A 27,866-nucleotide genomic window follows, 5' to 3' on the forward strand; every position below is an offset into this window, starting at 1 on the left:
CAGTAACTAGGGTTCTAACACTGTACCACAGAGAATTTTGACATTGCAGTTCCACCTGTATTGGAGATTTGGTTCAGATAATTATCATTTTGATACAAATTTCCCACTTGTCACCACCTGTCACCTTTTGCTTTGCATTATAGACCATTGCAGTTGCACACACTGGATCCCTTCCACAGAAAGTCAAGTGGAAGATGTTCTCTACCCATGAAGGGACATTCAGTCTGTGAGGCCAATGCTTTGAAGGAATCCCCTCCCAAGCACGTGCAGTGTGGTTTCAGGGTCCTCAGAACTACTTGTTTTGGGGTATCACATCTGTTCTCACCATCCGCCCTATCTGCACTGTCTTCTAACACAGTCAAATCATTGATGAATTTGAATAATTTGTCAGTAAATTAAATGCACTCTGTTCTAAGATAAGTAATACAGGTTTTAGAAGATTCTAATTAACAGCACTATGTTTGCACACCCTGTTATCCTTACACTAAACATGGTAGTCTTTGTGGAGGAGAAAATATGCGGGCATTTAAAAAAAATGATCCATAAGAGCGGCCAGAGGAGGATAATGTATTTGCCCAGTAGGCGCCTTACTGGTATGAGCAAAACAAATGCCAAATACAAGATAACCCAAGATCCTATTTTAGGCAGGTGGTGTGACTCAGCCCTTCCTCTCTATGTCGATATTACCTGCTAATTACATACACGCGTTTAAGGGAGGGAGTCCCTTCCCAAGCCAGGCTGTAATTTGCCCGGTCCCCCACCAGATGTCCCTCCCGGGAGCCCTGCACAGTCTCTTTATTTGCACACTGGGCAGTTTTGTCACCAGGTGTGACAGGACCAGGGAGTCGTGCCAGGTGTGGTGCCCGGGGTGCCACTTGTGCTGGGGAGGCAGATGGGGAGCGAGGGCAAGAGAGGAAGGCACGAAGCTGGCTCTCCTGCCTGCCCAGGCTGCCACCACCTCTCACAAGCGATGCAATTCCCTCGTGCGGTGCTTGCTGCTTGAAAGGTGAGCATTGAAAGCTTTTTTGCCTGGGGTTGTTTGGTTTTTTTTTTTTTTTTTTTTTTTGTGACAGTGGAAAAATCAGAGAGGCTGCATAAATTATGTAGTTGGAAAAGTCTTTTTATTCCTCAACAGGGTAATGCAGTGGCCAAGGTTTTTCTGGGTCAGTGGAACCTGCACAACCGGTATCTTCACAGAAACTCCAGGTCTGTCTGCAGCACAAGGAATGGGACAGGCACATAAGGACTATAAAATGACCTCTAACAGGCAAATGAAAGAGCCTTGAGGAAGAAGTGGCTGTGGGCAGTGTGAATCACCAGAACTGAGTGTGCACACCTTCATGCACCACTATATGCTAAATCTGTAATAAAATGGTCACAGCCCCAGACATGGGCTTTGCCAGGCTTGCACATGCAAGGCTTTCCAGTGTGCTGCTGCTGTTGAGTGTGGTATCCTGTTCTGCTGCTGCTCATGGGGCTGAGCCCAGCCTGGGCAAGAGGTCCTTGCTTCATTATGAGCATGATTCCAGTGGTGCTGTTGACTCTTCTGAAGATATGAGGTTACATGTTTTCACACTGGACTATGACTACGTGCAAATTCCCTATGAAGTTACCCTTTGGATCCTCCTTGCCTCTTTTGCAAAAATAGGTAAGTAGAAAATGGGATCTTGGGGCCTCCTAACTTGGAAAGAAGTTAAAAAAAAATACAATATAACCAAGTAACTTTCATTCATTTTGTAGCTGGGATTGATTTTACTGTGTCTGTCAAAAGAACAGGTGTGTTCATTACCACAGCAGTGCCAAAATTCCACCTTAGAACGATTCCATCTTACTTAAGTTAACATATGACCTCTAATCTTCAGGTCTCTTGGGCTGTGAGTAGCAAATAGCAACAGAGCTCCCTTACACAGTGCTGTCCATTCATTTTTTAGTCCTTATAGATCACAAGATACCGCAATTTGCAACCTGACACAGCTGCAGAAATCAGTTACACCAGACTGAGACTTCAAGTGCAGTGAATTTTGAGGAGAAAGTGTAAAGCATTCTTCCTTTGTATGAATAAAAGGAAATATTTCCCTCTGAGTCTTTGTTTTACATATTTGCTCCTTGGAGTTGGTGTGAAAAGTAATACCGGGGAGAGAGAATGAGAGTCTCTGAGGGTGTGGATCATCAGAGATGTAGGCTATGTATCTTTTGAATACATAGCAATGCATCTAGCTTCTATTAGAGCTCCATGTGGGTATCTGAAAGGAGAAATGCAATTCAGGGAGCAATAATTGCAATAGGAACTGGAATTAATATTGCAAAAAAAGGCTCACCATGTCTTACACATTTGCATGGTTGGGCTGAATTCATTGTGACCATTTAGAATTAATGCAGCAATATCAAATAAATGAAGACGGTAATGATGTGAAGAGTTGTACATATAAGATATCCCTTTTCTTTTGAACTTTTTGTGGGATTTTCAAACTCTTCCTTAGAACAAGCTGGTAGGTGAGACTGATGTTTTTCTGGAGGTGGCCTTAAGATAAACATTTTTCCTGTCATAGTCACCCAGCTGACAAAAATCATCACCACTGTCCATGATTTGCTAGTTTCATTATAGCTGATGCCCTCAATCCGATTCCTACAAATGTTTCCACTGGTAACATAACAATCAAAATTTTCAAAATTTAAATTTGTTATGGCATCAGCAGAGTGTTTTAATATTAAACATATCGACCAAATTCTTTATTTATCATCCATAAAGCACAAAACTTGACATATGGCACATCTACACAATATTCTTGTTTTGCACATGAAACAGATACTTTAGAAGAATTGTGTGATGCCTCCCAGGTGGACCTGTTACTTTTACTGTGAGTTTTCAAATAACATTATTTTTGATGAAAAGTGTGGAGCTGTTAATTTTAAATATATTTGGAAGAAAGCGTTAGTCTGAATAATCTGATTACCCAGAGAAGAAGATTTCCAAACTGTTAAAGTTTTCAATGTTTTGTTCAGGTATTATCTTCTTTCTGGATTTCAATATTTAAGGGTGGGAAACAGTTCCAAGATCTTGAAAGGCAAAACAATCCCCTTATCTGTAAGACTAGAAGAAGACTTAAAAATGATTTTTTAAATTAAAAAGCAGATAAGTAGAGTTATGATATAAACATACCTCTTAGAAAAAAAAATAGTGTCCTAAAAAAATTACATTCTTTTGCTTTTGGAAACTGATAGTTTAAGGGTCACAGAAATACTGTCATGGCAGAACCTTCTAGAGTTGCAAGATGAAGGCGGACCTAGCTTCAAACATGGAGTCACAGATATTGGATTTAAAGGTTTCTTAGTCTGCATCATTCTCATTCTTGTAAATTTTAAAAAATCCTGACATTTTTAGTACAGGCACATCTTGTTCACACTATGATCACACAGCTCTTTGTATAGTGACTGGACAAGCCAGTAGCAGGTGAGAAGTAAGGATTCTCGAAGAATTTTCTTTCCAAATTGTGGAGGATCATTTCAAAGAAGTTTCTGCATTTTCAGAACTGGAGCTTAAACTCAGACATTCTTGCTCAGCAACCAGGAGCTGGGCAGCAGGAAGAGAAGAAATTCATTGTCAAACTCTTGCCCTGCTTTAGTGATACAAGTGTGGGAATGTTTAGTTTTGAAGGGAACAGTACTGCCTGTTTTTACCTTCATAACCCTTATACCAAAGCTGCCTGTTTGAAGACAAAGTAACTTAAAAACTTAAATAATACTCTAATGTTTTATTCAAGGTTTCCACATCTTTCACCGATTACCAAAACTTATGCCTGAAAGCTGCATCCTGATTGCCATTGGAGCACTAGTAGGAGCAATCATCTTTGCTTCCCATCACAAATCTCCACCAGTGATGGACAGTAGTATTTACTTCTTGTATCTCCTCCCACCCATTATTCTGGAGGAAGGTTATTTCATGCCAACTCGACCATTTTTTGAAAACTTTGGATCCATTCTGTGGTGGTCTGTTCTGGGAGCTCTGCTAAGCTCATTTGGGATTGGCCTCTCACTCTATGGAGTCTGCCAGATCGAAGCCTTTGGCCTGAGTGACCTGAGCCTGCTGCAGAACTTGCTCTTTGGCAGCATGATTTCAGCAGTAGACCCCGTGGCAGCTCTGGTGGTTTTTGAAGAAGCCTCTGTTAATGAGCAGCTTTATATGATGATCTTTGGAGAGTCACTGCTAAATGATGGCATAACTGTGGTGAGTTTGTTTCTGCTCCTTGTCTTCCCCTCTTTGGACTCTTTTGGCTTCTAGGGTTACTGGGCACAGGACAAGAACACAGGAGATCCTAATACATTATTTATTTTATTTATACTTCATTACACACAGGGGATTTTCATGCATGCAAAAATTACATCTTAGATTACCTCTTTCCAAAGCATGTATTTTAGAGCTGCTGGAAGAGGGAAACATCCACATACGTGTGAGATATGCTCTTGCATTCCCTGAAGTGAATGGATAAGCTACAGCTGATTTTTCTGGTCAGATCAGTGTAGGACCTTGGAATGTTCTTGCCATTGTGCAAGCAAATAAACAGAAAATTGTACTGCTTGAAGACTGAAGGCAGCAAGGGTAGAAATACAGGAGATCCTGCCTTGTCATATACCTGAGAGGGTCCTCTGAAAAAAAAAAAAGGAAAAGCAAACCAGATGTGGATAACCTCTGGGGCCACACTATGTGCTCCAGCCCCTTCCAGAAATTTCACCAGAGACCTTAGACAGGAATTCCAAATGCCACTAAGAACTTCGCATAATTCTGTTTCTATCAATAAAAAATATTGACATCTGACAAATGTTTAAATTTTTTGGCTGTCTTGTCATAAATATCCAGAAAAAATGTTTCCTGAATAAGAAAGATTTGGTTGGTTGGTTGTCTGTTTGCTGTTGTTGATTTTTTGTTTTTAATAAGAGTGTTTTTTTAAGCTCACTTTTGATAATATATTCCCCCTTATCTCATTAGTTCTGCTAAAACTGGAGCAACCTGAAATTCTAGCTGTAAGCAGAAATGACAAGAACATTTAAAACATATGTTTTTCAAGGAAGAAATTTCAAGCAGGAAGTTTATTGCTCAGAAACCAACAGGACTGCTCATGTGGTACAAGTTAACAGCAGGTTAAGGAGTTTCACTAGATAAGATCTTTACAGAATTTAAATCACAGGAATCTAAAACACATAAAAACTATTCAGATACTGCTATACATGAGGTACAGCCCAAATGGGACTTGTAAAATCTGTACAGAGTTCACTGCTGAAAGGCTTCATGGGAGAAGTGCAGTTTGCCAGTACTGAGAAAAGCAAAAGGAGCAAAGTAACTTGCAGGCACAGCCTAAGGATCATAAATCCTTCCTCTTGGTGAGCAGAGATACAGGGCTGATGTAGAACTCAGGGACAAGTGTTATTTCATTTATGTTCAAACTACTTGGGTGCTACAGCTGTAACAGAAAAATCCCCAATGAGTCTATCTCTTACAATTGACTTTTTGGTTCCCTCAAATACTGACCTCAAAAATCTAATGCCTCTTTTTCACACTGGAAGAGCTTGTTTCATGCTTTTCTTGAAGGGCTCAGTACCTTGCCTTTGCTTTTCTCCCAGCTATTTTTCATGTGGCTCCAACTCCTGCTGGTATTTACCCAAGCTTCCAGTTGGGATCCTGTTACAGTACAAATGTGCAGTGACAGAAAGCCTGTTAAAACAGTGGATTTAGGCACTCCTCAGCAGCCCTGGGTGTGTTAGTAAAGGAGATGAAAGGGCTGTACATGGGGTATGTTGGGTGCGCACCGCTGAGAGTCCCCATTGCCCCACACTCCCATCTTCGGGGCTCAGAGCAGCTGCATTGCCATCACTTTGTCAGCTACTGCATCTCTGCATCAACCACCATTCACCCCCTTTCTGGGCATTTGGGCTTTCAAAATCTCTACTTGGCTTCATGCTCAAGGAGACTGAAGTATTTGTCACCTGAATGGAATCCAGCAGGTGGCTGTCTCCTCTCTGATAGCCCACTTTAAAACTACTTATCTCAGGTGTCTTCTCTTACCTTTTCCTTCTATTTCTCTCTTAACAGTTTCATTTGAGTTAACTCTAAGTGTTTGAAGAAGATAATATCACCAAGATATATTAAGCATACATATTTTTTTATTGTTTAAATACAAATATCCCCTGGTATTCTCCAGCCTGCTTATCAGCTTGAACATTTTTTTTTCACCAGCAGGAAAAACTAGTATGAGTTTTGTTCAACTTGTGTAATACATGTGGGGCAACAATAGCTCTGTCTCCTATGTTTAGTTCAATATGCTGGTATATAAAAAATATCTCAAAATAACAGACTGTAGAATTAGAATTATAATCTAGAACTTATGACTTTGCCTTAAGGGGGTGGGAGAAAATGGATGATTTACTAATTTTACCCATTGGTACCTTTTCTTTTTTTTCCTCAGTAGGGCCATGTATGTGGATGGAAAAAAGAAGGTTCCAAGTGCTGTTAATTACTTCTTTTCCCAGTTATTTCTGAGTGGGCTGCTAGCATCAGAATAGTTCCGACAACATCAGGGCTGGACCTAGGATACATCATACATTAGTGGAATTTCAAAGCCCTGTTCAAAAAGAGTATTGTAAATCCAGTGCAGGTCTTATTCAAGACTGAACTCTGGTGGAATACCCTGATTTTGCTGTGCAGTGTTTCAGCCATCTGAAGCTCTTCTCCCACAAATACACAGACAATTTTGTTTCTGAAAAGGAGCTGAGCCACTGGTATAAATCAGGAACTGGAATATTCCCTGACTGCTTCATCTCTAAGGCTTGATTTCAGAAATACTGAGAACACCTAAATATCATGCTGTGCTCAAAATGTGTGGCACTGGCTGTATTCTCTAATGGAATCCTCTTTTCTTTGTAAGCAGCAGGACAGTTAAATCTAATACATGTTGAAGACCTAAGTAAAATTAGTTTATTATTTTAGGAGATTTGAAATTGCCTCTGATGTCACTGAGAAAGACCTTGATCACTAGTTTGGATGCTAGATAGCAGGATAGAGATATTCTCTTCTCTTCTCTTCTCTTGCTGTAAAAGTTGTTCCACTGCCATTAGAGTAAAACCAACTACAATAGTCAGAAAGAATTAGGGTGGTAAGAAAGAATTATCAAGACAGCCTGTGTTGGTGGTTGAGGCAGTCACTTGAAAATCTCTTCTTCCAATGCTTCTGGTGTGGATTGTGTGTGTGTGTAGTAACTGTACACAGACACCTGGAGCATGGAGCAGTCCCTGGGGAGTCCTCTGTGGCAGCAGTGTCATGTTCTCTGCTCCTCCCTGTGGTTCTGAGAGCTGCCCAGTGATACAAAATCCTCTCCGAGCAACCCAAATCATGATGTTCTCAGGGTTGCTACATGAGACCACTATCAATCAGTCCCTTATTTTTGTGTGAAGAAAAGCCTCCTAATCTGATTCAGGCTTTCCTGATATATAAAGAATTCTAGTAATCCATTTACTGGCATAAACACTGCAATGTAACTTAGCTGAGCCTTCTTTATATGACACAGTGGAGGTTGTGGTACAGAACAGCTTATTCCTACAAAGCATGTTACAAAAAAATACAGAAATTATGTCACGTTTCCATAACTTTCATTTTTTATGCCAAATCAGTTAAATCATATGGATTTAGGAACTAGAAAAGTGAAAAAAATTCTTAAGTCATTTGCTGAGAATCTTTCTTCGTAAGTCAACATAGACTTATGTTGTGGTATCATTTATAAAGAATCACAAGTCTTAGGAAGAGGTCAAAGTCTACAAGAAAGGGAAACAGAGAGAAAACAGGCTCTGAAATTAAAAGCTATAGGGTAGGTAGGGTGAGGTTTGCTTACTGTGAAAACATGAACCTTCTTTTCCTTATCTGCCGCTGAAGTGACAAATTTCATACACTGGCATTAGGAAAAGGAAGTCCTGGGTATTCTCTTGAAAGAAATATTTTGTCAGGCCTTGTCTGTCTCCCAGAGCTATTAGCAGTGAGCCTCCTGGAGAACAGACCGTGTGACAGCTCAAGGTTATATGTCCCCAGCAGCAATTTAAGCTTGGATAGTAGCTGAGCAGTAATTATTATCCTAATGAGCTTGACTCTTCTACCTGCAAATACCTGCTTTAGTCTTCTTAATAACCTTCTGGAATTAACTAGATGAAGAAGAAAGACCAAAGAAAACCATAAAATGCAAATGACTTTGGTCTATTTATTGTTTTCAAACTAATGCTTTAGTGCAATAGCTTTGGAGAGCTGGTGTCTAGTTATTTCCCAAACTCTCTTCAAAACTGAAAGGTGACTTTCATATGTTACACAGTCACTGTAAACAGATCTGACAGGACTTAATATTAACTGATTGTCAGCAACCTTTAAGGCCTTTTTATTACTACACCACTCTGGAAATTTTCTATTACTTTCTAAAAGATGAATGAAAGTGGAATATGCTGAAAACTTTTCATTGACAGTTTCTGAAGAATAGAAATTATTGATAATAGAAGTTTGGTAAAGTTTTCTTCTCTAAGATATTTTCTTTTCAGACCAAATTATATAATACATTTTATAAAATTATAATTTGCATTAAATTGAATCTTTCTTCTAATCTGATATTTTATTTTGATTTTAACAATTTCAAGATTTCTAGTCAAAATGTGTATATGTGCAGGGTCTTTAGAACATTTAGAGAGCCACAGCATTTCATTCATACTTTTAGGTTGTTATCTGGGGAGGTGGTTAAGTAGCACCAAACTCCAAATATGTCATGATAGAGAGGCTTTTTTACCTAGCTAGAGAATGAAACTGAGGCTACCATCTTCCTTTCCCAGTCCTATTCTCAGTGATGTTTCATGATATTTATGTGTCAAGTGCTGTTGAAAAACATGTAACATTACCATGTCCATCTGATGAAGTTTGTCAAGTCTACTGGCTGATCCTATAGACAAACTAAATGGAATTTAAATCAAATACGTGACTCTTAGTCCCTGCCCTGCCCCAGCCTGAGTCAGAAGGAGAACATGGAGGATAGAGACTCCATGGTATTTAAGGTACCCAGATGAGCTTTTAACCTCTTCTACAAAGACCAAAAATTAAATTAACTCTCAAACAAACCAAGAAAAGAGGGTATTTTTTTTTATTTCTCAATGTCATGTAGTCCCCCAGTATTTTACTATTTTACTACTATTCCACAGCCATTTACCCTTTTTTTTTTTGGTTGCTCTTTTCCAGGACACTTAATGGACTCATATTTCTGAGACTTGTTAAGAACCAGCTGAGATTTCAATTGTTACTTTGCTGATCTGCCTAATTTCTGGCAAACACAGACACTAAACACACATACATTATTTCACCTATGAAATAGGTGTCAGGTTCAGAAAAGATGCCCAACTGCTGTTTTCTTATTTTCACATGTAGGTTTTATACAACATCTTCATTGCCTTCACCCAGATGCACAGGTATGAAGAAATTGAATCCATCGATGTCTTTGCTGGCTTTGCTCGCTTCTTTGTGGTGGGGCTGGGTGGAGTCTTGTTTGGCATCGTGTTTGGATTTGTCTCAGCATTCATGACTCGTTTCACCCGCAACGTCTCTTCCATCGAACCCCTGCTGGTCTTCATGTTCAGCTACCTCTCATACCTGTCTGCTGAAACCCTTTACATCTCTGGCATTTTGGCGTGAGTACTCCTTACGGCTTTTTGGATGATCTCTTTGAGGAACTGGTGCTGTTTTGTGGTGGTTTGCTCAAGGTTGGTGCAACACAGGCATTAGAGAGGCAGTGCACAGATTCTGAGAGATCTGTAAAATGCAGTGGTGACTAGGAAAAGCAAACCCACAGTCCGTGTAGGCACAGATATTCTACCGAGGGGAGTTGGCAAAAGTACCGGTAATTCACATACTGTTTGTGTGTAAAGTGGCCAGTGCTGCCACCATCTGTCTGCTATCTCTGATAAGATCTCTGCAGCAGCAGAGAATGATTTGATACTACAGCACTTTATTTATTTCTAAGCAGCTTCACCATCAGATTCAAAGAGAGGCATAAAACAATGGGTATGGAAAATATAAGAAAGCACATCTGAGTTCTTTGTGAACATCAGCCCTAACACCATTCACTAGAATTGTATTACATTTGTACACCATCAGTGGGATTGAAACTGGGGGAAAAACAGGTGAAAGAGAACATCACCTACACATACATACTTATGGTCATGTATATGAATATTGCAATTTTTTTTTGTGGTCAGGATAGCTTAATACTGCTATAATGCTGGGGACATGTTCCTCAAAGTATGTGATGGCGTGGGTGCCTGCTGCAGAGAGAAAGCTTTAGGTTCTTGACTGGAGTAAATGCAGGAATGGTGAGAATTGTGGGAAGGAAAGGATGGCAGCAGGAAAGGATCTGGAAGAGAAAGGAAGGAATAGGGATGGAAGTTAAGGAGAAAGCTGCTGGCAAGTGGCTTGCAAGGATAGCACCCAAACCAGCCCACCTGCAGGGTGCAGCATAAGAAGGTGGAGACCTCCTGTTGCCAAATGCTCCAGCTGGTGCTGCTGGCTGCTGCTGGCTCAGTGCACAGCTGGTGGGTATCAGCAGCTTTGCATGGCCTCTGCTGGCTCTGAGCTTTCGTGATGGGCCTTGGTGACCTCGTGTTGCAGAAAGTGCTTCCCTTTGTAGACGGCAAACCAGTTTAAACTTAACAAATACAAACATATGGCTGCTGATGTCCAGACAGGTGCATTTACTCACCTCACCTTGTGAAGCTCTGATTTCACAGAATCACAGAATGGTTTGGGTTGGAAGAGACATTTAAAAGCCATCTAGTCCAATGCCCTGGCAATGAGCAGGGACATCCTCAACTAGATCAGGTTGCTCAGAGCCCCATCCAAACTGACCTTGGATGTTTTCACAGGTGGGATGTCTGCCACCATTCTGAGCACCCTCTTCCAGTGCTTCACCACTGCCATTGTAAAATGGTTATTTCTTACATCTAGTCTAAATCTACCCAAATCTTTTAGTCTAAAACTATTATCCCCTGTCATATGGCAATAGGTGCTACTAAAGAGTTTGTCCCCATGTTTCTTATAGGCCTCTTTTAAAAGTCAAAATATTGAAATAAGGTGTTCCTGAAGGGTTCTCTTCTCCAGGCTGCAGAACCCTGGGTTAATCAGCTTCAGAGCAGAATTGCCTTTATAAAAATAACCTTTGCAGGATGGTCCTGGGAAGCAGTATTTGAATATTTAAACATATTAAATAAGTAGTTAGACTGGATATAGATTATCTTGAGCAATTAGACAAAGCAGATGAGTCTTGTGCTGTGTTTTGTATACCCAACACAAATGCTCAGATTGAGCTGACTGGCGACTTTTAGTTGAGCAGGATTTGATGTACTGTGCAGTGAACAGTAAAACCATATGGACCTCTTCCTACCTGCACTGACCGAAATACTGCTTCCCCACCTACTCCTTGCACAAGACTACATAGTTCTTAATTTCTTTCACTTCTTATTTTCATTAGAGTTCTGAAATTATAAGTAATTTAAGAATGGAAATATAATTTGGATTTATTATTCTTACTGCTTCATTGAGGAAATTATTGCTTGTTTTAGAGATGGAAACTTATTGCCACCTTTCTGAATTATTGAGGATTCGTTCATTTTTCACTTGGATCATGAAAATCTATTATGTATGTGTATCTGAAAGTCAACAGTATTAATCATTAATGCCTAATGGCCTTGTCTTGAAGTGTCCTTGGACATGCTAAATGACTCAGCTCCACCAGGATACCCTTGAGATTTCTTCAGTGGAAATTAAATGAACTGAAACTAGAGGAAGGTTATCTAATGAACAGTCATCATTCTCTGAATTCACAAGTTTGGGAAAATATCATTACAAGAGGCCCCCAGAGACTAAAATCATATCAGTAGAAACTAGATAGGTGATGGAATATGTTACTAGCATAGCACTCAATCTGTGTGTTACTTATGGAAAATGCAGAGGGGAAAAGGAAATCCCCTTCAGCAGGGCTGATCAAAGACTGCTGCTCCATGTGATTGCCACCCAGTCTGTGCTGGGTGGCTGCTGATGCCTCTGACACAGGCTCTAGTTTTCATTAACAGTGATGCAAAACATCCCTTTGCCTTCTTAGGCCCATTCCACACACCCTAGGTGACTGCAGGGAGGAGGACACCTCTGTGGGATGGTTTAATTTTCTCCTGCTGTGCCACAATGGGCTGCTGTGGCTGGAGAGCCCTGCAGCTTGCCCTGGCACTGCTGCTCTGCCAGGGAGCCATGGCAGCTTTGGCCCTGGCGCGGGGCTACCATGATCTGCACTGCCACCTCAAGGGACAATGTCACCCAGAGGCAGGTTATGTCCCTCTAACTGATCCACCTGCAGGCTGGTACAGAACCGACCTGCCTGTTGTTTGAGACAAATATTTGGTGTTTGGTGGCTCCATGTTAGGCATTCAGGATAAAATGGACTTTGAGCTGGAACGTGATACCCTCCCTTCCTTGTCAGAAAGGCCGACTAGTTTGCTTCCTTTATCCTAAGTAAAACAGATTTGTAAACCTGAATGAAGATCCTTTTCTAGCTAATGAAATAACTAGTGTTACTGGAGAAATAAAATGCTTGTTTTGATGAAGGTCAGAACCTGGTGGTGGAGAGTACAGGTAATGATGGCTGATATTGTCCTTAACTGAAAAGAAAAACAGATCATGGCTGATCTCTGATGTTTTGCTTGGTACAGGATGACAGCATGTGCAGTGACAATGAAAAAATACGTGGAGGAGAATGTTTCCCAGAATTCTTACACCACAATAAAATATTTCATGAAGATGCTAAGCAGCATCAGTGAGACCCTGATTTTTGTGTTCATGGGAGTGTCTACAGTGGGGAAGAACCATGAATGGAACTGGGCCTTCATTTGCTTTACTCTGTTCTTCTGCCTCACTTGGCGGGCACTGAGTAAGTAAACTCTTGCAGACAACCTTCTCTGCATCTATGAGAAAAAATCTTTGGCACAAAATTTTGTTAGAAAAGTCTGTGGGGACTGGCACAACTGCTTTAACAACAAATTTACTAGTTTATATTAGTGACAAGCAAATTTCACAAATCTACACACAGAGAAAAAGGGGGAAAAAGCCCCACACAAATCTCTCCAAGCACAGACTTTACATTTGGGTGAAAATTGATTCTTTTAAAAGCAAAATTAAAATATTGTCATGATTATGCTTATAGAGATGTTTATGTCGTTATTTACTATATGCCCCTTGGGTAAGTGGGCCTCATAATGATTTCACAACACACTGTCATTAACTCATTAATTAGGTAATGTATATCATCACAGTTCCAGTGCTATAACACTACAGGTGCTGGAGGCATAGGAAAAGAGGGAAGGTGAAAATTAGCACTGATAGATAACTGAACAGGGATTTATACCACATGTGGGCCAACAGCACTATGTTATTACTAATCACAAGTCAAGTCTAAGGTTTTAAACTGCTAAAAAGTAGTGCCCATATGAAATTACTCCATTTTTGCACATGGCATGTCCCATTCCTGCAAAGGAGTCCTACTCCCTGACCTGTGGGACAGATTCCTCCAGCATGGTCAGGGCAGTTCATAGATGATGTCAGACAAGTTGTGAGACACAGTTTCTCATCTTCTCCTTATGTCCAGGATGGGTTGACAGTACTGCTGAGAAGGGAGAAGGAATAAGAAGGCTGGTGGTTGGTGTTCTGGAAGTGGTAGCAAAAAGGAAGTAATTACATATTTTCTTGCTGTATCTGGACCAAGTGTGGCGTCTGATTTTAAAAGCTTGCTTTCCATTTGAATTATCCTTCTAATTAAGACAGAAAAAATGCTCTCCTGATATAAAAGCTGCTTTCCAGCCACATGTCCATCCTTCTCTCAGACACCAAGGGGAGTGCTAGAGCTTTACAGAGGAAGGACTAAACATTTTCTGCTAAATGTGTGTGTTAAAAGGATTACATCATTTTCTCTGAAACTTGAATAAAGGAGATGTGGCCTGAGGTTGATACCTCACATAGGCTGTTTCATTCTGAGTACCTGATGCCTAACATAATTATAAGTAGCCAAAAAAGGTCTTGCATAAAGTGATATCCAGCAACCTACATAAGAGGATGCTGTTACTGGCTTTACCTCTAATAATCTGAGTGTATCAGTGACAGCTGTGTAAAATAACATCAGTTATCAGCATTTGTCAGCTTTTATGTCAGTAATTTAATGTTTTCCACATAAAACATAGGATATATATTTTTTATGGAGGATGAAGAAGTGAATCAAACAATTGCTAAAATTACACTATAAAGACAAGTTGCAGTCTTTACACAGCCACAGATTCTTATTAATTTTAAATTTTATTAAAATAAAATTAAATTTGAGAAATAAACAAAGAATTAGAGTCACAATAAACCCAAGGATTAAAATTTTAAATGCTATTATTCTTTGTCTTTCAGTGAGCCTGTCCACAGGACTTGTTGGTAAAGCACTGTTCAAACACTTTAGGCAGACACTGTACAGAAAGCAGGGAACATTGCAAGGGAGGGCACAGGGAAAACTCTCATCCAGTTGTTTTTCTTTTCTCCAGAACACTTTGGAGGAAACTATGCAACATAAGTATAGGAAGTTAATATTTTCCCTAATCTCTCTTCTAAACTGTGTTAATGAATTTAAATCCTGAAGCTGTTAGGAACCCCAGTATTTTATAGGAGATATTTCACACAAGCCAAATTTAGCAGTTGGTCAAAGAAAAGCTACAAGAAACAAAAAGAGAAAAAAACATGGGTTGTCAACAGTTCCCCAAAACAACAATTGTTTTGCTTTTAATATTTAATATTTGCTTTTTCTCTTTGATTGATAATAGCTGTGGGGTTTTTTCCCCCCTCATAGGTGTGTTTGCTCTCTTCTACGTCAGTAACAAGTTCCGAACATATCCCTTCACCTTCAAAGACCAACTCATCATTTCTTACAGTGGCCTCCGAGGAGCCAGCAGCTTTTCTCTTGCGTTCTTGCTTCCAGTGAATCTTTTCCCCAGAAAAAAACTATTCATCACTGCAACCATTGTGGTTATATATTTCACGGTGTTCATCCAAGTATGTATATTTCTTAATGGATAACTTTCATGTACTAGAGGTGACTGAAAGCTTCATAGTGAAAATAGCATTGAATTCACTCCTAGGCTAGGACAAGTTATTGTGTTTTAGGGCCAGATTTAGCACTGTATTGTGTAATTAGCCTTTTTAAGAGCTTTTAGGTAATACAAAAATTCTTTTGTATCTTTTAAAATATTCAGGGGAGAGGGCACTTGGTGTCCAAAATTATTTATGTTCATTCCACATGCATTTCCTGGTACTTCCAATTTAAGAAGTCTTTTAGCTTTACATTTCAGTAGTGATTCATTCTTTATTTGTGGTGTATCTCAAACTGACCATAAAACAGTATGTCTGTTCTGTGACAGATTTTGAATTTTATAGTTTTATTTTTGTCTGTCTTAGGGACCAAATACAAAGATTTTGAAATGCTTTGCAAAAGAATATTTCAAAAAATGAAGTGAATAAGTCACATTTGTAAGTATAGGTGTCTATTTTAGATATTTGAGTTATTTCACCTTGCTTACTGCTGTACCTGGAAGAACTGAAACTTCTAGAGAACTCTGCAACCCATATTTTGCATTTTCCAATACCAAAGTCTCAGATCCTCTAGGGTGCCAATGGGGCACTATGCACTTGTGATAAGTAAGGCACTTAGGTTCCACCAGAATGTTTCAGGAAAAAAACAATTTGTTTCTATTTCCACTTTTAAAATGGTTTTCTGTAGCAGTGCAGTAAGGAAATGGGAAAAAATGAAAACCATTTCTAAGTGAAAAAACCCTGGAATTTTTAATTCTGAAAATATTGAAGTAAATGGTTTTAAGACTTCAAGACCTCACAAAGATAATATTTTCTTTCAAATGAATCCTCTTTTGAAGATGATTGCCAATGAGACAGTTACTTTACATTATTAGAATATGCCAATAAATAGACTCTCACTAAAAAAACCCCTCTAAACATTTTTTGATTTAAAATTCTTTTCTGTAGACCTCCATACAAATAATGGTTCATTTCTGTGCTAAGACACAGCTTTCCTAACTGATTAAAATTATCTCCTTTTGCATTCTTTCTATTTTTGCCTAAAAGATAATTAACAATTCCACTCATTATTCCAAATACAGGGAATCACAATTGGACCTTTGGTCAGATATCTGGATGTTAAAAAGACGAACAAAAAGGAATCTATCAATGAAGAAATTCATGTGCGAGTAAGTTTTTTACATCAGCAACCACTATCCCAAAAAGAAAAGAACAGGTATTCTGAAAGAGCTGGAAAGAGGGAGGCACTTGGAGACCTGGCACTGAGTGCATTTGGATGCTCAGTGATTCTAAGAATGTATGGAGGTAACTTAGGCATGATTTTCTAAGATCTTGCATCTCATTTATATTCATATTTACTGTCATATTATACTATCATCCACAAGTGTCATGGTGTATTAGGTCCCTTATTCATTGGCACTTTGACCATGGGAGGGCAGAAAGAGAAAGGTAATGTTTATCAAAGTACTCACCATCCTTCCTAGCTGGATTAGTCAGAAACACTTGTTGCCATCTTTTGACCAGTTCTAGACACTGAAGTCTTAAGAGTCTTTAATCCAGATCTATTGAACTGAGTTGAACCATTGAGCTGCAAACTTAGTTTCAATTTATTCTGGGTAGTGATCTTTTATCCTCTCAAACATTTACTTCAGTTCCCAAATTACTATTATATAAAATCACAGGAAGTTGTTCAATCTGATTTATCATTACAGAAAACCTATGTACATTCTTTCATTTCACAATAGGGAATACATTTGAAATCACCAGAAACACTGTGTCTTAAAATGAAACACACATACAGATGTAAGCTGAAGAGATATTAGCAAAATTAGAACATTGAACTGATTTGGAGTTTAAAGTGAAATTAATTCTTCCTATCTGAACATTTACAATGAACCTTGAAGAAAACTTGCATTTTAAAGCACCCGTTATGACAACATGTCTGTAAGAATTGGCCTTTTTCTGTATCTATAGTGCTGGACAAGCACAAAAAAGGACTGAAAGTAACAGAAGGTAGCAGTAACCCGTCTCATGTCATTCTGCAAAATCCTCAGAGAATTTATCTGTCAAGGTGAAGATGTTGGTATGTGGCCCTGTGCCTCTCCCAGGAAGGCCATGCATGAGGAGGGGAAACTTGGAGGGGAAACAGAACCAAGAATTTATATTTTGGGTTCAGTAGACAAAAAGGACCCAAAAATTTTTTGCTTCCATCAAAACACTTTCAATGCAGCCAAGCATCCGCAGTGGCATCTTTGCCTTGATTTTAGAAAAATGTAGATGCTTTCAGAATTAACTTACGTGCTCCAGTTAAAAAAAAAAATAAATCTCAAAATCATGTCAATAAGTGCAGATTTGTGGTAACATTTCATAATGAACACATGAACATTTCATAATGGCCACTTACAATGTTTCCATGGTTTTTTTGTAGTTGATGGATCACTTGAAGGCTGGTATTGAAGACATATGTGGACATTGGAGTCATTATCAGCTGAGAGATAAGTAAGTATGTCTTATTGCAGTCTAATATAATAGAATAACCTATCTATCAGGTAAAATATAGTAGGTAAATAGAAGAGGATATCAAAATGCTGCGGTCAAGTGCCGTATCTCTTTCTAGAAACTGAACTCCTGAGTAACCATTAACTCTTGAGAGTGCAATGCTCATACATTGCCTGCTAGATTGGATCTGCACAAGCAGAAAATAAGCCTTCAGAAAGAAAAACATAGCATGGGAACTCATGCTGCAGACATCAGCCTGTGCATACCCTTGGTATAAATCTGAGGTCCCAGGAAACACTTTAACTCTGGATTTAGAACATAAGCTACACATGGTCTCAGTGCTTTGCTGGCTTTTGCTGTGAGCCTCCATAGCAAAAAGGATCCCTTACAGGCCTTTGCATTCAGTAACATCTAAAATAAGAGTGCTGGAGTGTTTGAATTTAAACAGCCAGTAGCATAAGCAGAGCTAGTCTTTACTCAGAAATGCAGGTCCCACATTGTCCCTTCCATCATCAGTGTGAGGTGGTTTCGTGAAGCTTTGCAGCTCTTCCAAACTCTGCCCAGCAGAGATAGATCTGTTTCCTTTAAGTTTTCCCTAAGGGAGTCCTGTGGACATGTTGGCCACCACCACAGCATGTGAAGGCAAGTAGGGAAAAGACTGATTTTTCTTTCCCCCCAAACATCTTATTATGATGCCGTGGGCTAAAAGTTATCCCTAGTTCTGCTTAGGCTTCTGTGCTGGAATCTTGTCTGACTTTCAGCATTGGACTCCAGTAATGTAGCCAAGGGTGTCTGCTGGCACATGTGGCAAGTCTTCCCAAGTTTCTCCCTATGGAAATCAGAAATTCAGAGGGGAAAGAGGATAACTAGTTTGCATCCAACTCTTGTCCCAATGGGAAGTAATGATATAATGTACTAGGGCATACCCAGAATCTGAAATGTCTTCTTGGTTCTGAGTACAGAAATAGCTTTAGGACATCCATCTGCTGGGACCACACCACTGTCTGTGCAGTCAACAAACTGAACAAATCTCTGTTGGAGCAGTAAATCCATTTAAATAGCTGCATTTACACATATCTGTGAGTAAATGCCATCCATTTGTCCCATATCTACCTGATAGCTCTGAACAGAGAATTTTCCCTGAACTAGCCATAAATGTAGTGTTTTGGTTCATGGACAGATTCAAAAAACACACCATGTCTGAGGACATTTAATATAAGAAGATTTTATTAAAAAGTATTCCCTAAACTTTTGTATGCAGCTTTAAAGTTGTGTACAGAATTAATTACCTAAGCAATGAAAATCCAGGAGGTTTTTTATTACACAGAGAAACATAAAGAGCTGTAATCCCCGTGCAAATATTTGTGTACCTTCCTCTGCTATTAATGAATAAAAACCAGCCTTTGCTAAGGAAAGAAAGATACAAACCCTGTGGTGCTTTTCCCAGCATCGTGGAGCACCTTACCTTGCTGTGGTAAACTGTTCCTTTGAAAGAAACAGAACTGTTGCTCTGCTGAAGATCTGCTGTTGTTCTGCTAAATGTCTGCCTGAAAGCATGTACCTGTTCCAAGGCACCCACACACATTCACATTCAAATTATGCCACACATTAGCAATATTTTACAATCTGCAGCCTGCAAGCACATAGTATTTTGGGGTCCTTTCAATTTCTCTGTTATTCAGAATACAAAGAAATGTATTTTCTCTGCTCTAATTGTCAGGATTCAAAATTATCAGCAATGTAATGGGCCCTAACTACTGTAACTGCTGGGCCACTTAGAGCCTCATTGGTGGCTGGCTGAATAGGCCAGGATTACAGTAAGAGCAGCTGCTGCTGTTATGTCCTTCTATAATGCAACATTTGTACAAAGGCATGGAGACTGGCCGTATTCTTTTCTGACAAATGTGGCAGTGTAATATGCAAACATACACGCAGCCCTCTTTTTTGCTCTGATTGCAGCTTGTTTCTTTCTTTTGTCTACCGGGCTCTGCAATCTCTGTGGACCAGTAGACTATGCCAAATATCCCCCTAAAGGTCTCAGCTCACCAGGCCTTCAGGAGTCCACAGGTGCCTCTAATTTGTATTCAGTTTCCACCACTGAATTGTAGATATATGCATTTGAATGAAGATCAGCTTGTAGTACAGAAATGAAAACATATTTCCTTTTCTACACTTTGATTTTGGTATCTCTTTTGCAGATTTAAGAAGTTTGACAATAAGTATTTGAAGAAAATTTTAATTCGGGAACACCAGCCCAAATCCAGCCTTGTGTCATTGTACAAAAAGATGGAGATAAAACTGGCCATCGAGATGGCTGAGAGTGGCATGAAAATTTCAAAACCATCCACTACTTCTTTACAGTGAGTACCAGCCTCCTGATCCTTTGCAGAGTAGGCACAGAAGGGCAGGGATAAAAATGAGGAGGTACCCAAGGTATTCCATTATTTAATTGAAATGTAAGAAAAAAAAAAGACAGTTGAGAAAAGAGAAGATGCAATTTGGTGCTCATCATAATTGTGCTTTGCTCAGAGAGTGAAAATAAAATCATGGACATTTCCTGTTTCTTTTCCATGATGGGCAGTCCTGAAGAGGAATCTTGAGTCACATACAGAAGCCACTCTGGTTGCTTTAAATCACAGTAGTGGCTCAAGACAGATGTACTTATCACTAACCTGGCCAGTGGGTTTTGTTAATCCCTGCCAGGTCCCTGCTACTCTGCCCTTGTGAGAGCTGACAGCTCTGTGTCCAGCTCTGGAGTCCTCAGTACAGGGAAGACACAGACCTGTTAGAGTGGGTCCAGAGGAGTGCCACAAAGATGATCAGAAGGCTGAAGCACCACTCCAAGGAGACAGAGAAGGCTCTGGGAACACTGGCAGCTTTTTTTGCAGCTTTTCAGTACTTAAAGAGGACTTACAAGAAAGAAAGGGACAGACTTTCTAGTAGACTTGTAGCAGTAGGACAAAGAGAAGATAGGTTCAGACTAGGTACAAGAACTTTTTATGATGAGGGGGGTAAAACTCTGGAACAGGTTGCTCTGGGAGGTGACAGATGCCTCATCCCAGGAAAGATGCAAAGTTGGGTGTGAGGGGGCTCTGAGCAGCCTGACAGAGCTGAGGAGGTCCTTGCTCATTGTGGGGGGTTTGGAACCAGTTGCAAGGCATTCTATGATTCTATCAAACAGTGATGCCACTTGACATCAGACAGACCAGGGGACAAAACAGGTGGGACCTCTTAAGGGAACTGAGGGAAAAACCCTCTAGGAGAAACGTTGCACAAATCTTCTGTCCTGCATACTATTATTGATATGCATGTATTATCTTTGCCTTGCAACACACTGTCCAGAGCACAGGTACTGCTGCAGGCACTTGCCTCCATCATTTCTTTCCTGGGTTCTTGCTGACCACTGTTGCTGCTAATGCCTGCTCTTTCCTGTTGCATCCTTAAACCACTGTCCATTTTGCAGCAGCTCCTTGTAGGGTCTGGCATATTACCTTTTTTGAATGATGATCACTCCCAATAACAGAAAATTCAAATATCAACTGGCTATTAAAATCTTGCTTGAAACTCTGGTTTAATCATGTCAAGATCAATCTGCTTTCTTGTACTGATGTCAGCATGCAGTGTAAGACCTTGCCCTTTTCTCTCTAAATTGTTCTTTGCTGAATGGATGATATTAAAAAAGACTGCATGTATGTCGGGCTCCTTTCTGTCTGCTGTAATCCCTTAACCATTCTGAGCCAAGAGAAAATGTGCAAGGTGGATACACAATCCATAGCAATCAAACCACATCCCTCTTCTTTTCCTGAGGGAATGAGAAAATAAGACAAATTGCTCCAGCATAGTTCAAAAATGTTCTCCTGAGCTGAGAATTTAGATTGAAAAATATTCTTTAATAACCAGCTGATATGATGGACTAATTTTTGCAATCTCTAACCTGGCTATAATTGAATTTTGCTATGCATCATCCTCTGATGAGAAAGCCTTTTTAAAAATGAAGTGTCAACTTCAGAAAAACAGCCTGTGGCTCAAAGCCATTATGATCTTGCAGGCTGTGAGAGTGTTCTAGGAAAATACACGTTTCCCCAACTCTGTTCATTGATAAGTGTCTGCTGTTGAGGACTGCAGGAGACAGGATATTGAGCTAGTTGGTGAACCTTTGGTCTGAGCCAATACAGCAGTTCTTGCTGTCTTTCCCTACAGCAATTAAATGAACCTGTGTAAAAGGTCTCTAAATGTATTTATAAATCCTATGATTGCTGTCATTGATTTAGCATGTTCCTAAAGTCCCTGTCTTCAGTGAAGGTACAAAACTCTGGCCATGAACAAGAGGAGATTTGAAATAAAATTCCAATGTATGGCATGTAAATCATTATTAGCAGTGCCAGAGTAGTGAGAAAACTCTTGCTCACACTTCTGATCAGTTTTTTCAGTCTTTATGCACTCAAGGAGATTTACTTTATAAGAATCAAAGCAGATGTTCAATGCAGTGAATTAGAGAATTGCATTCATGCTGGTGTGATTGCTGCAGGTGGAGTGGATGTCCAATTTACAGTAAGTATTTTCTGTGTGGAGCAAGAAAATTTGCCCATGGATTGTGCAACAAAGAATACACAGTGGAATGAAAGCAGAGCATTTGGTTCTGACACTTTGGAGAATATAAGCTGATAAATAAGGATGGAGATGGCAAAAATGGAATCTAGGAAATATTATCAAAACTGTGGGTTTATGGCTGGTTTTTGTAGGAAATATGACTGTTAGAGAGAACCATGGTTTAGTACTGAGTTTACTTAATGCTGGCTTCATATTGCTGCAATATTGACTTTGATAAATCTTAGAATGTATCAATACAGTACAGATCAGAACTAACTGTTGTATTGTCATTTGTGGTGGTACAGTTATGAGAAAGTTGTGTCCCAAAATTATTACTCATTATTATTCGAGTAAAGATTAATGGAGAGTTTACAAAGTTCAAAATTTTAGCTATAAAATAAAAAAAATTACACAGATTGTGCAAGTATCAATGTATCAAATATCAAGTATCTCCATATCTAAGGAAGAAAGAAATAATGTCATGGCAGTCATTACAGAGAGACAGTTTTCATGGCATATTATAATATAACTTTTTTTCTTCATACATGTGTATCCTGTGCTATTTTTTGTTGTAACATATTGGAAGATTCAATAAGAAAAAAGAAATAGTTTCAATAAGGATTACTTTATGGGTTTGGTAACATACTGTACATGTTTGAAAGCCCTTTCTTAAGGTACTGCAAAATGTGAAAGCAATCTTTTCCTTATTACCATATATGTGCATTGTTATCAGTTGGGTGGGTTAATTTCTAATCCCATGAAAAGAATGACGGTTTTTTATTTGTGCTCCAGAACAATATGGATTATCTTCATGCTATTTTTTCTCTTGCTACCCCAGCTCAACTGAGACTCAAGCAGTTTTATTTACTCTACTTAATTCACTTTAAGAGCAAAATAATAAGATTTGAAATTACTTAGAACAGGATACTTCTGTGCTGGCATGTGGAGAAAGACGGGTATGCAGCTGGAAAAGAAGAGATAATCTGATAATCTACCCTGTGGAGTCAAGATTTTCCCTGTTTAGATGCTATCCCCTGTTTATTCCCAACCGTAAATTATAAAGACCCGGTGGACACATTCAGTGGAGCACAGAGCAGGGAGGCAGCTCTTCCCTTTGATGTCAAAGCCACCTGCAGCAACTACTCCAGTTCCATTTGCATTACACAAATGAGCCAAGCCTGTATTTTAGAGACCAATGCTTGATGACAGTCCCCAGGGCTTGTGCTTGTGTATATTTTCCAGGTGTACCTAGGGTCTCCCTGTTGTCCAAAGGGACATCAGATGGGGGCTGCAGACAGCAAGGAGTCTGGTTTCCCTGTGTGGAGGGCAGCATGCACAGGCTGTGCCCCAGTCTGAGACACACCACACCCAGCAGAGAGTAATGGCACAGTGCATCCAAGCCTGAAAATTGGTAGCATCCCCAGGTCCTCCCAGTGTATCTCTGAGAACTGAAAGCAAGTGAAAAAGAAACCAACTAACCAATGCACCCACCCATTCAGCCTGGAACTGGGTGATGGTGAAGGTCTTTTTTTCCCTAATGGGAAATAACTAACTTTGTTGTCATTGCAATTGTTGAGAATTGATGAATGTCAATTAAACATTTGATGGGAAGGATTTATCAGGGACAAGATAAGATTTCTGGTCAAATCCAGAAAGGCAGCCCTTTTCTGTCACACTGACTTGCCAGCATCTCAGTGGCAGACTCATGATTCAGTGAGGTCCTTAACCTGCTGCTTATCCCAGTCCTAGCTCTAATACTACACCTTAACCCGTTGTTAATTTCCCTTTTCGTTTTTATTTCACAGAAAAAAGTCAGATCTCTGTTTTAGTCTGATGGCAAAATGAAAACACTTTCAAAACCTTGAAATATTTAAAAAATTAATTCTTATATTCCAGGGGCTTTGCACAGGGGCCAGGGCCCCAGAGATCACTGTCTACTTCATAGTAAGAGGCAGTAAAATATAGAATGCAGGTAGTTCATGTTGGTCCTACAAATTTTCAAGATGTTCATGGTAGATTATAGAACAAAACAGTAGTAGTATTGTTAAACTAGATAAAATTGTAAATTCCAACCTTTTTCCTATGCTTACATCATAATCACAGTTTAGCTTGAATCCATTGTCCTTTGCCATTAAAATTTTTAAATTTATTTTAGAGGAAGTGTGAGATAGATGCACACAAAACTCTGGCAATACTGTACAGACAACATTTTAACAACATCACTTAGCTGAAAAACACCACTTGCAATCACTTTTTTTTTTTTTTTTAAGAGGCAAGAAAACAAAATGGAGAAAGGAAAAATTCAGAAACAAGATAGACTGATTCATCCTGGATGATCACTATCTATTTTCCTTTCTTTTCCTGGGAATTCATCTGAACACTAACTCTCACAGTGATTGATGTAGTGAAACCCGATAACATTTCACAGCAGCCCTCCTCCACTGTTTTGCTAGTGAAAAAGCCAGGCAGTTACAAGTGACTGTGGGCTTGTCAAAGTTTTTTAAAGACACAAAGATTACTATCTTTTAGGTGGTTCTTTAATTTCAAATGGAGAAACAGGTTCAGTAGCAAGGAAACTCTATATGTTCTCCTCACCACAGGGCAGGTCTCTCAGACTTCATAATTAATATACTCAGGATTTTCTTCACTTTCTCAAAGGAGTAAAAACCAGTAAAATTGCAAGGCCCAGACTGCTAGACCATGCTGAGGTTTTTGTTCAGACAGAGGAGGAAACTTGCAGCGTTTTCCTGAGCTGGTTATGGCCTGGTCTAATCCTTAAATAGGAACTTCCTTCTGGAGGTTTAAGAAAGAAGAGTTTCTGCTGCCAGCTGTATGAGGGCTTAGGGCCCAATTTGACTATATGGATAAAACCAATGAAAGAGCAAAATTTGACCTTTTTTAATTCATCTTTGGATGATTTGCAGGTGTTGCTGATCACTGAGAGGCCCTATATAGCCTTCTGTTCTAGCACTAAAAATAGTCCATGCGCATTATTTAATGGGATTAGCATTTAATCAGCTCATTAATATAATATTTAATTTCCCCTTTTATTTACAGGAGCGGCAAGAAGCAGCGTGCACACAGCGTGCTGTCCCCGGCAGAGGTGGAGGCCATGCGGGACGTCCTGGCACACAACCTGTACCAAGTGCGGCAAAGGGTGCGTGAGCCGAGCCGGGCCGGGCCGGGCCGGGCCGGGCCGCCGCAGCCCGTGTTTGCCCTGCCCGTACCGCGGGCGGGGGCACTGCGGGGAGATGGGAGGGCACGGAGGGAATAAGAACCCTGGGCTTGGGCACTGATCGGAATAAGGGAAAGCTGGGTTTGCGCCTTTTTTTTTTTCCCCCCCATCAGCTTTTCGTCCTGCCGGCAGCGCGAAAAGCCAGGATAAATCAGTGCCTGAGCTGTAGAGGTCAGGCTTCCCTCGCCGCCGGGCTGTGAAACTGCGAAACTGAAACTGCGCTGCGGGGGCGGGCGCGCAAACGCCGCGCAGTCCCGCGTGTTGGGAGCGGCGTTTACCGTACCGCAGGAGAAAAAAAATGAGGAAAAAAAAATTTCCACGTCCTCCAAGCTTCATTTGACACATTTAGGTGGTTTGTTTCCCTGTAGAAGTGGTGTGGTAATACCTCAGTGGGGATTTGTTTTGTAGAAATTTGGAGTGACCCTGATGCAGCCCAGGGTATGGTATCTGCTTAATCCGGTCTCGGGCACTGAATAGACAATTGAGAGCTCGCCCACAGCAATGAGTGGGAGAGAATACATTACAGTAACCTTGAAATTATGCCGATAAACAAGGCTAACTCATGTAACACACGTGTACTAGAAAATGCTAGGGCCTGCTCATTTAAATGTGGCATTATTAATATGTTATTCATTCCTAACATTGTTTGACTTGCCATGCCTAATTATCCTTATGATATTAATTTCTTATCTTACCAGCAACAATTTGCATATATAGTTATCTCTTAGCTTACTGAAATGAACTCTCTCTCTTCAAAATCAATTACAGTAATGACTATTGGTGCTAGTCATTTCCTATGTAGTATTAAGAATGGTGTGCTTTTGGAAATGAAAGATTGGATGGAAAGTAATGCTGCTTCTAATACTCCTTTTCAGCTCTGAAAAGCTCTTGCTCCGCAGATCAATTTTACAAGGACCCTTGCGAATGAAACTGAGATTCTACTTTTTAAGAGGGATTATAAACTTCAGTGATTTTTTTCTCTTTAAGGCCAATAATTATTTCCTTCATTTCACTAGATGTAGATGATAAACTAAAAAGCTTGTCTTAAATGATGCTCCGTTTAAGGGTAATATAAATTGGAATTTTGTGCAAGTATGGAAAGGAAACTCAGTTGTGCATCTCATTCTGGAGATTCATTCTTTGTTCCTGAGTCCATCTGAATCTTGCTCCATACTCAGTAATATTAGCACCAAAACTCAGAGCTGAGTTAACCAGTTATCTCTTTCTTGAGACCTGCCTCATATCTGTAGCTCCCAACTACACTTAAGGAGAGGAGAAAAGAGATGGCAAGGCAAGCCCAGAGATTATAGCAGCCTTCTTAGGAAGGTATATTTTATACACCTGCACTTTGAGCAGGTAAGAGTCTATCAAAAATGGCATCAAAACACAGCCCTTGAGGTCTGACACACACAGCTGTGTTCATCTTCCTCCCATCTTGCTCTGCAGCAGTGAGATTTGTGCGTGGCTGCCTTTTGCCGTGTGATACCAAAGCGATCTGTGTTGGGTCAGTGACTGAGCTGAGGCAGATGTCCCCTTGGCCCTGTGATTGATCAGACTGATTAACATTGCAAATGCATTGAAAATGAGCTGGCTGCATCTTTTGTTTCAGGCACCAGCATACAACAGGCACAATCTTCCTACTGAGACAAGTGAGAAACAAGTGCAAGAAATCCTCATCCGTCGGGAACACAGCCTGAGGCAAAGTTGCAGGAAGGGAAACAGCTTGCCTTGGGGTAGACCGGTACCTGTTATCCATCTACTGTTTATGTAAAAATGCCTCTGCTTCTCTGTAAATATGGAAAGACACTAGTTTTAATGTGCCCTTCACTGCATTAAAATGGGTCTTTTCCCGATGTGCTCATGCAGCACTTACAAAGAGCGAGCTTCACTTAGCACGGGAGCAGTGAAGTTTTCATGTCCCATCTCTATACATTGGTCAGAAATCAGCTACTCTGGCTGTGTGTAGTAAAATAATGTAACTTGCATTGATTTTGCATGTGCAAAGTATAGTGTAATCAAAAAAGGCCTGATGCAAAGCCTCTGGCACGTTGATGATTTTGGTTCTCAATCAGTAAGAGATTTGTTTGACTAAAGGGAGGCATTGAACAGCACAGACATTTATAGCTGAGATAATCATGGTTAAGGAAGAGAAATAAGTTCTTGTTGGATGGATTAGTTGTATTTGAATTTTTCACCTGAAACAAGAAGGGTGAATCTTAGAAGAACATGATTTTCTCTGGTGACAGTAAAAACTCCTTTGGCTGTTATATCACACAGACATTCTCACTGGAGCTGATGTGAGTTCAGCCTTCCAAACCAAGCATTGGTCTTATTCATGCCTATCAAAATTTGGCTTTAAAGGTGCAGCATATTGCC

At 39.9% G+C, this 27,866-nt stretch overlaps 1 protein-coding gene across 1 annotated transcript in view; it reads left to right on the top strand.

Annotated features, from left to right (window-relative positions):
• The first annotated feature begins 840 nt into the window (after positions 1-840).
• SLC9A4 (solute carrier family 9 member A4) overlaps positions 841-27,866 on the top strand; it is a 30,146-nt gene continuing 3,120 nt past the window's right edge. The window contains exons 1-11 of the mRNA XM_059466328.1: positions 841-1,006; positions 1,136-1,648; positions 3,762-4,225; positions 9,437-9,696; positions 12,763-12,980; positions 14,928-15,130; positions 16,249-16,335; positions 17,595-17,665; positions 19,864-20,025; positions 25,313-25,412; positions 27,100-27,231. Coding sequence (XP_059322311.1) covers positions 1,372-1,648; positions 3,762-4,225; positions 9,437-9,696; positions 12,763-12,980; positions 14,928-15,130; positions 16,249-16,335; positions 17,595-17,665; positions 19,864-20,025; positions 25,313-25,412; positions 27,100-27,231 — 1,974 coding nt within the window. The 5' untranslated portion in view covers positions 841-1,006; positions 1,136-1,371. The remainder of the gene's footprint in view (positions 1,007-1,135; positions 1,649-3,761; positions 4,226-9,436; positions 9,697-12,762; positions 12,981-14,927; positions 15,131-16,248; positions 16,336-17,594; positions 17,666-19,863; positions 20,026-25,312; positions 25,413-27,099; positions 27,232-27,866) is intronic.

Source organism: Ammospiza nelsoni, chromosome 2 (genome assembly GCF_027579445.1).
Source record: "Ammospiza nelsoni isolate bAmmNel1 chromosome 2, bAmmNel1.pri, whole genome shotgun sequence".
In the NCBI taxonomy this organism is placed as follows: domain Eukaryota; kingdom Metazoa; phylum Chordata; class Aves; order Passeriformes; family Passerellidae; genus Ammospiza; species Ammospiza nelsoni.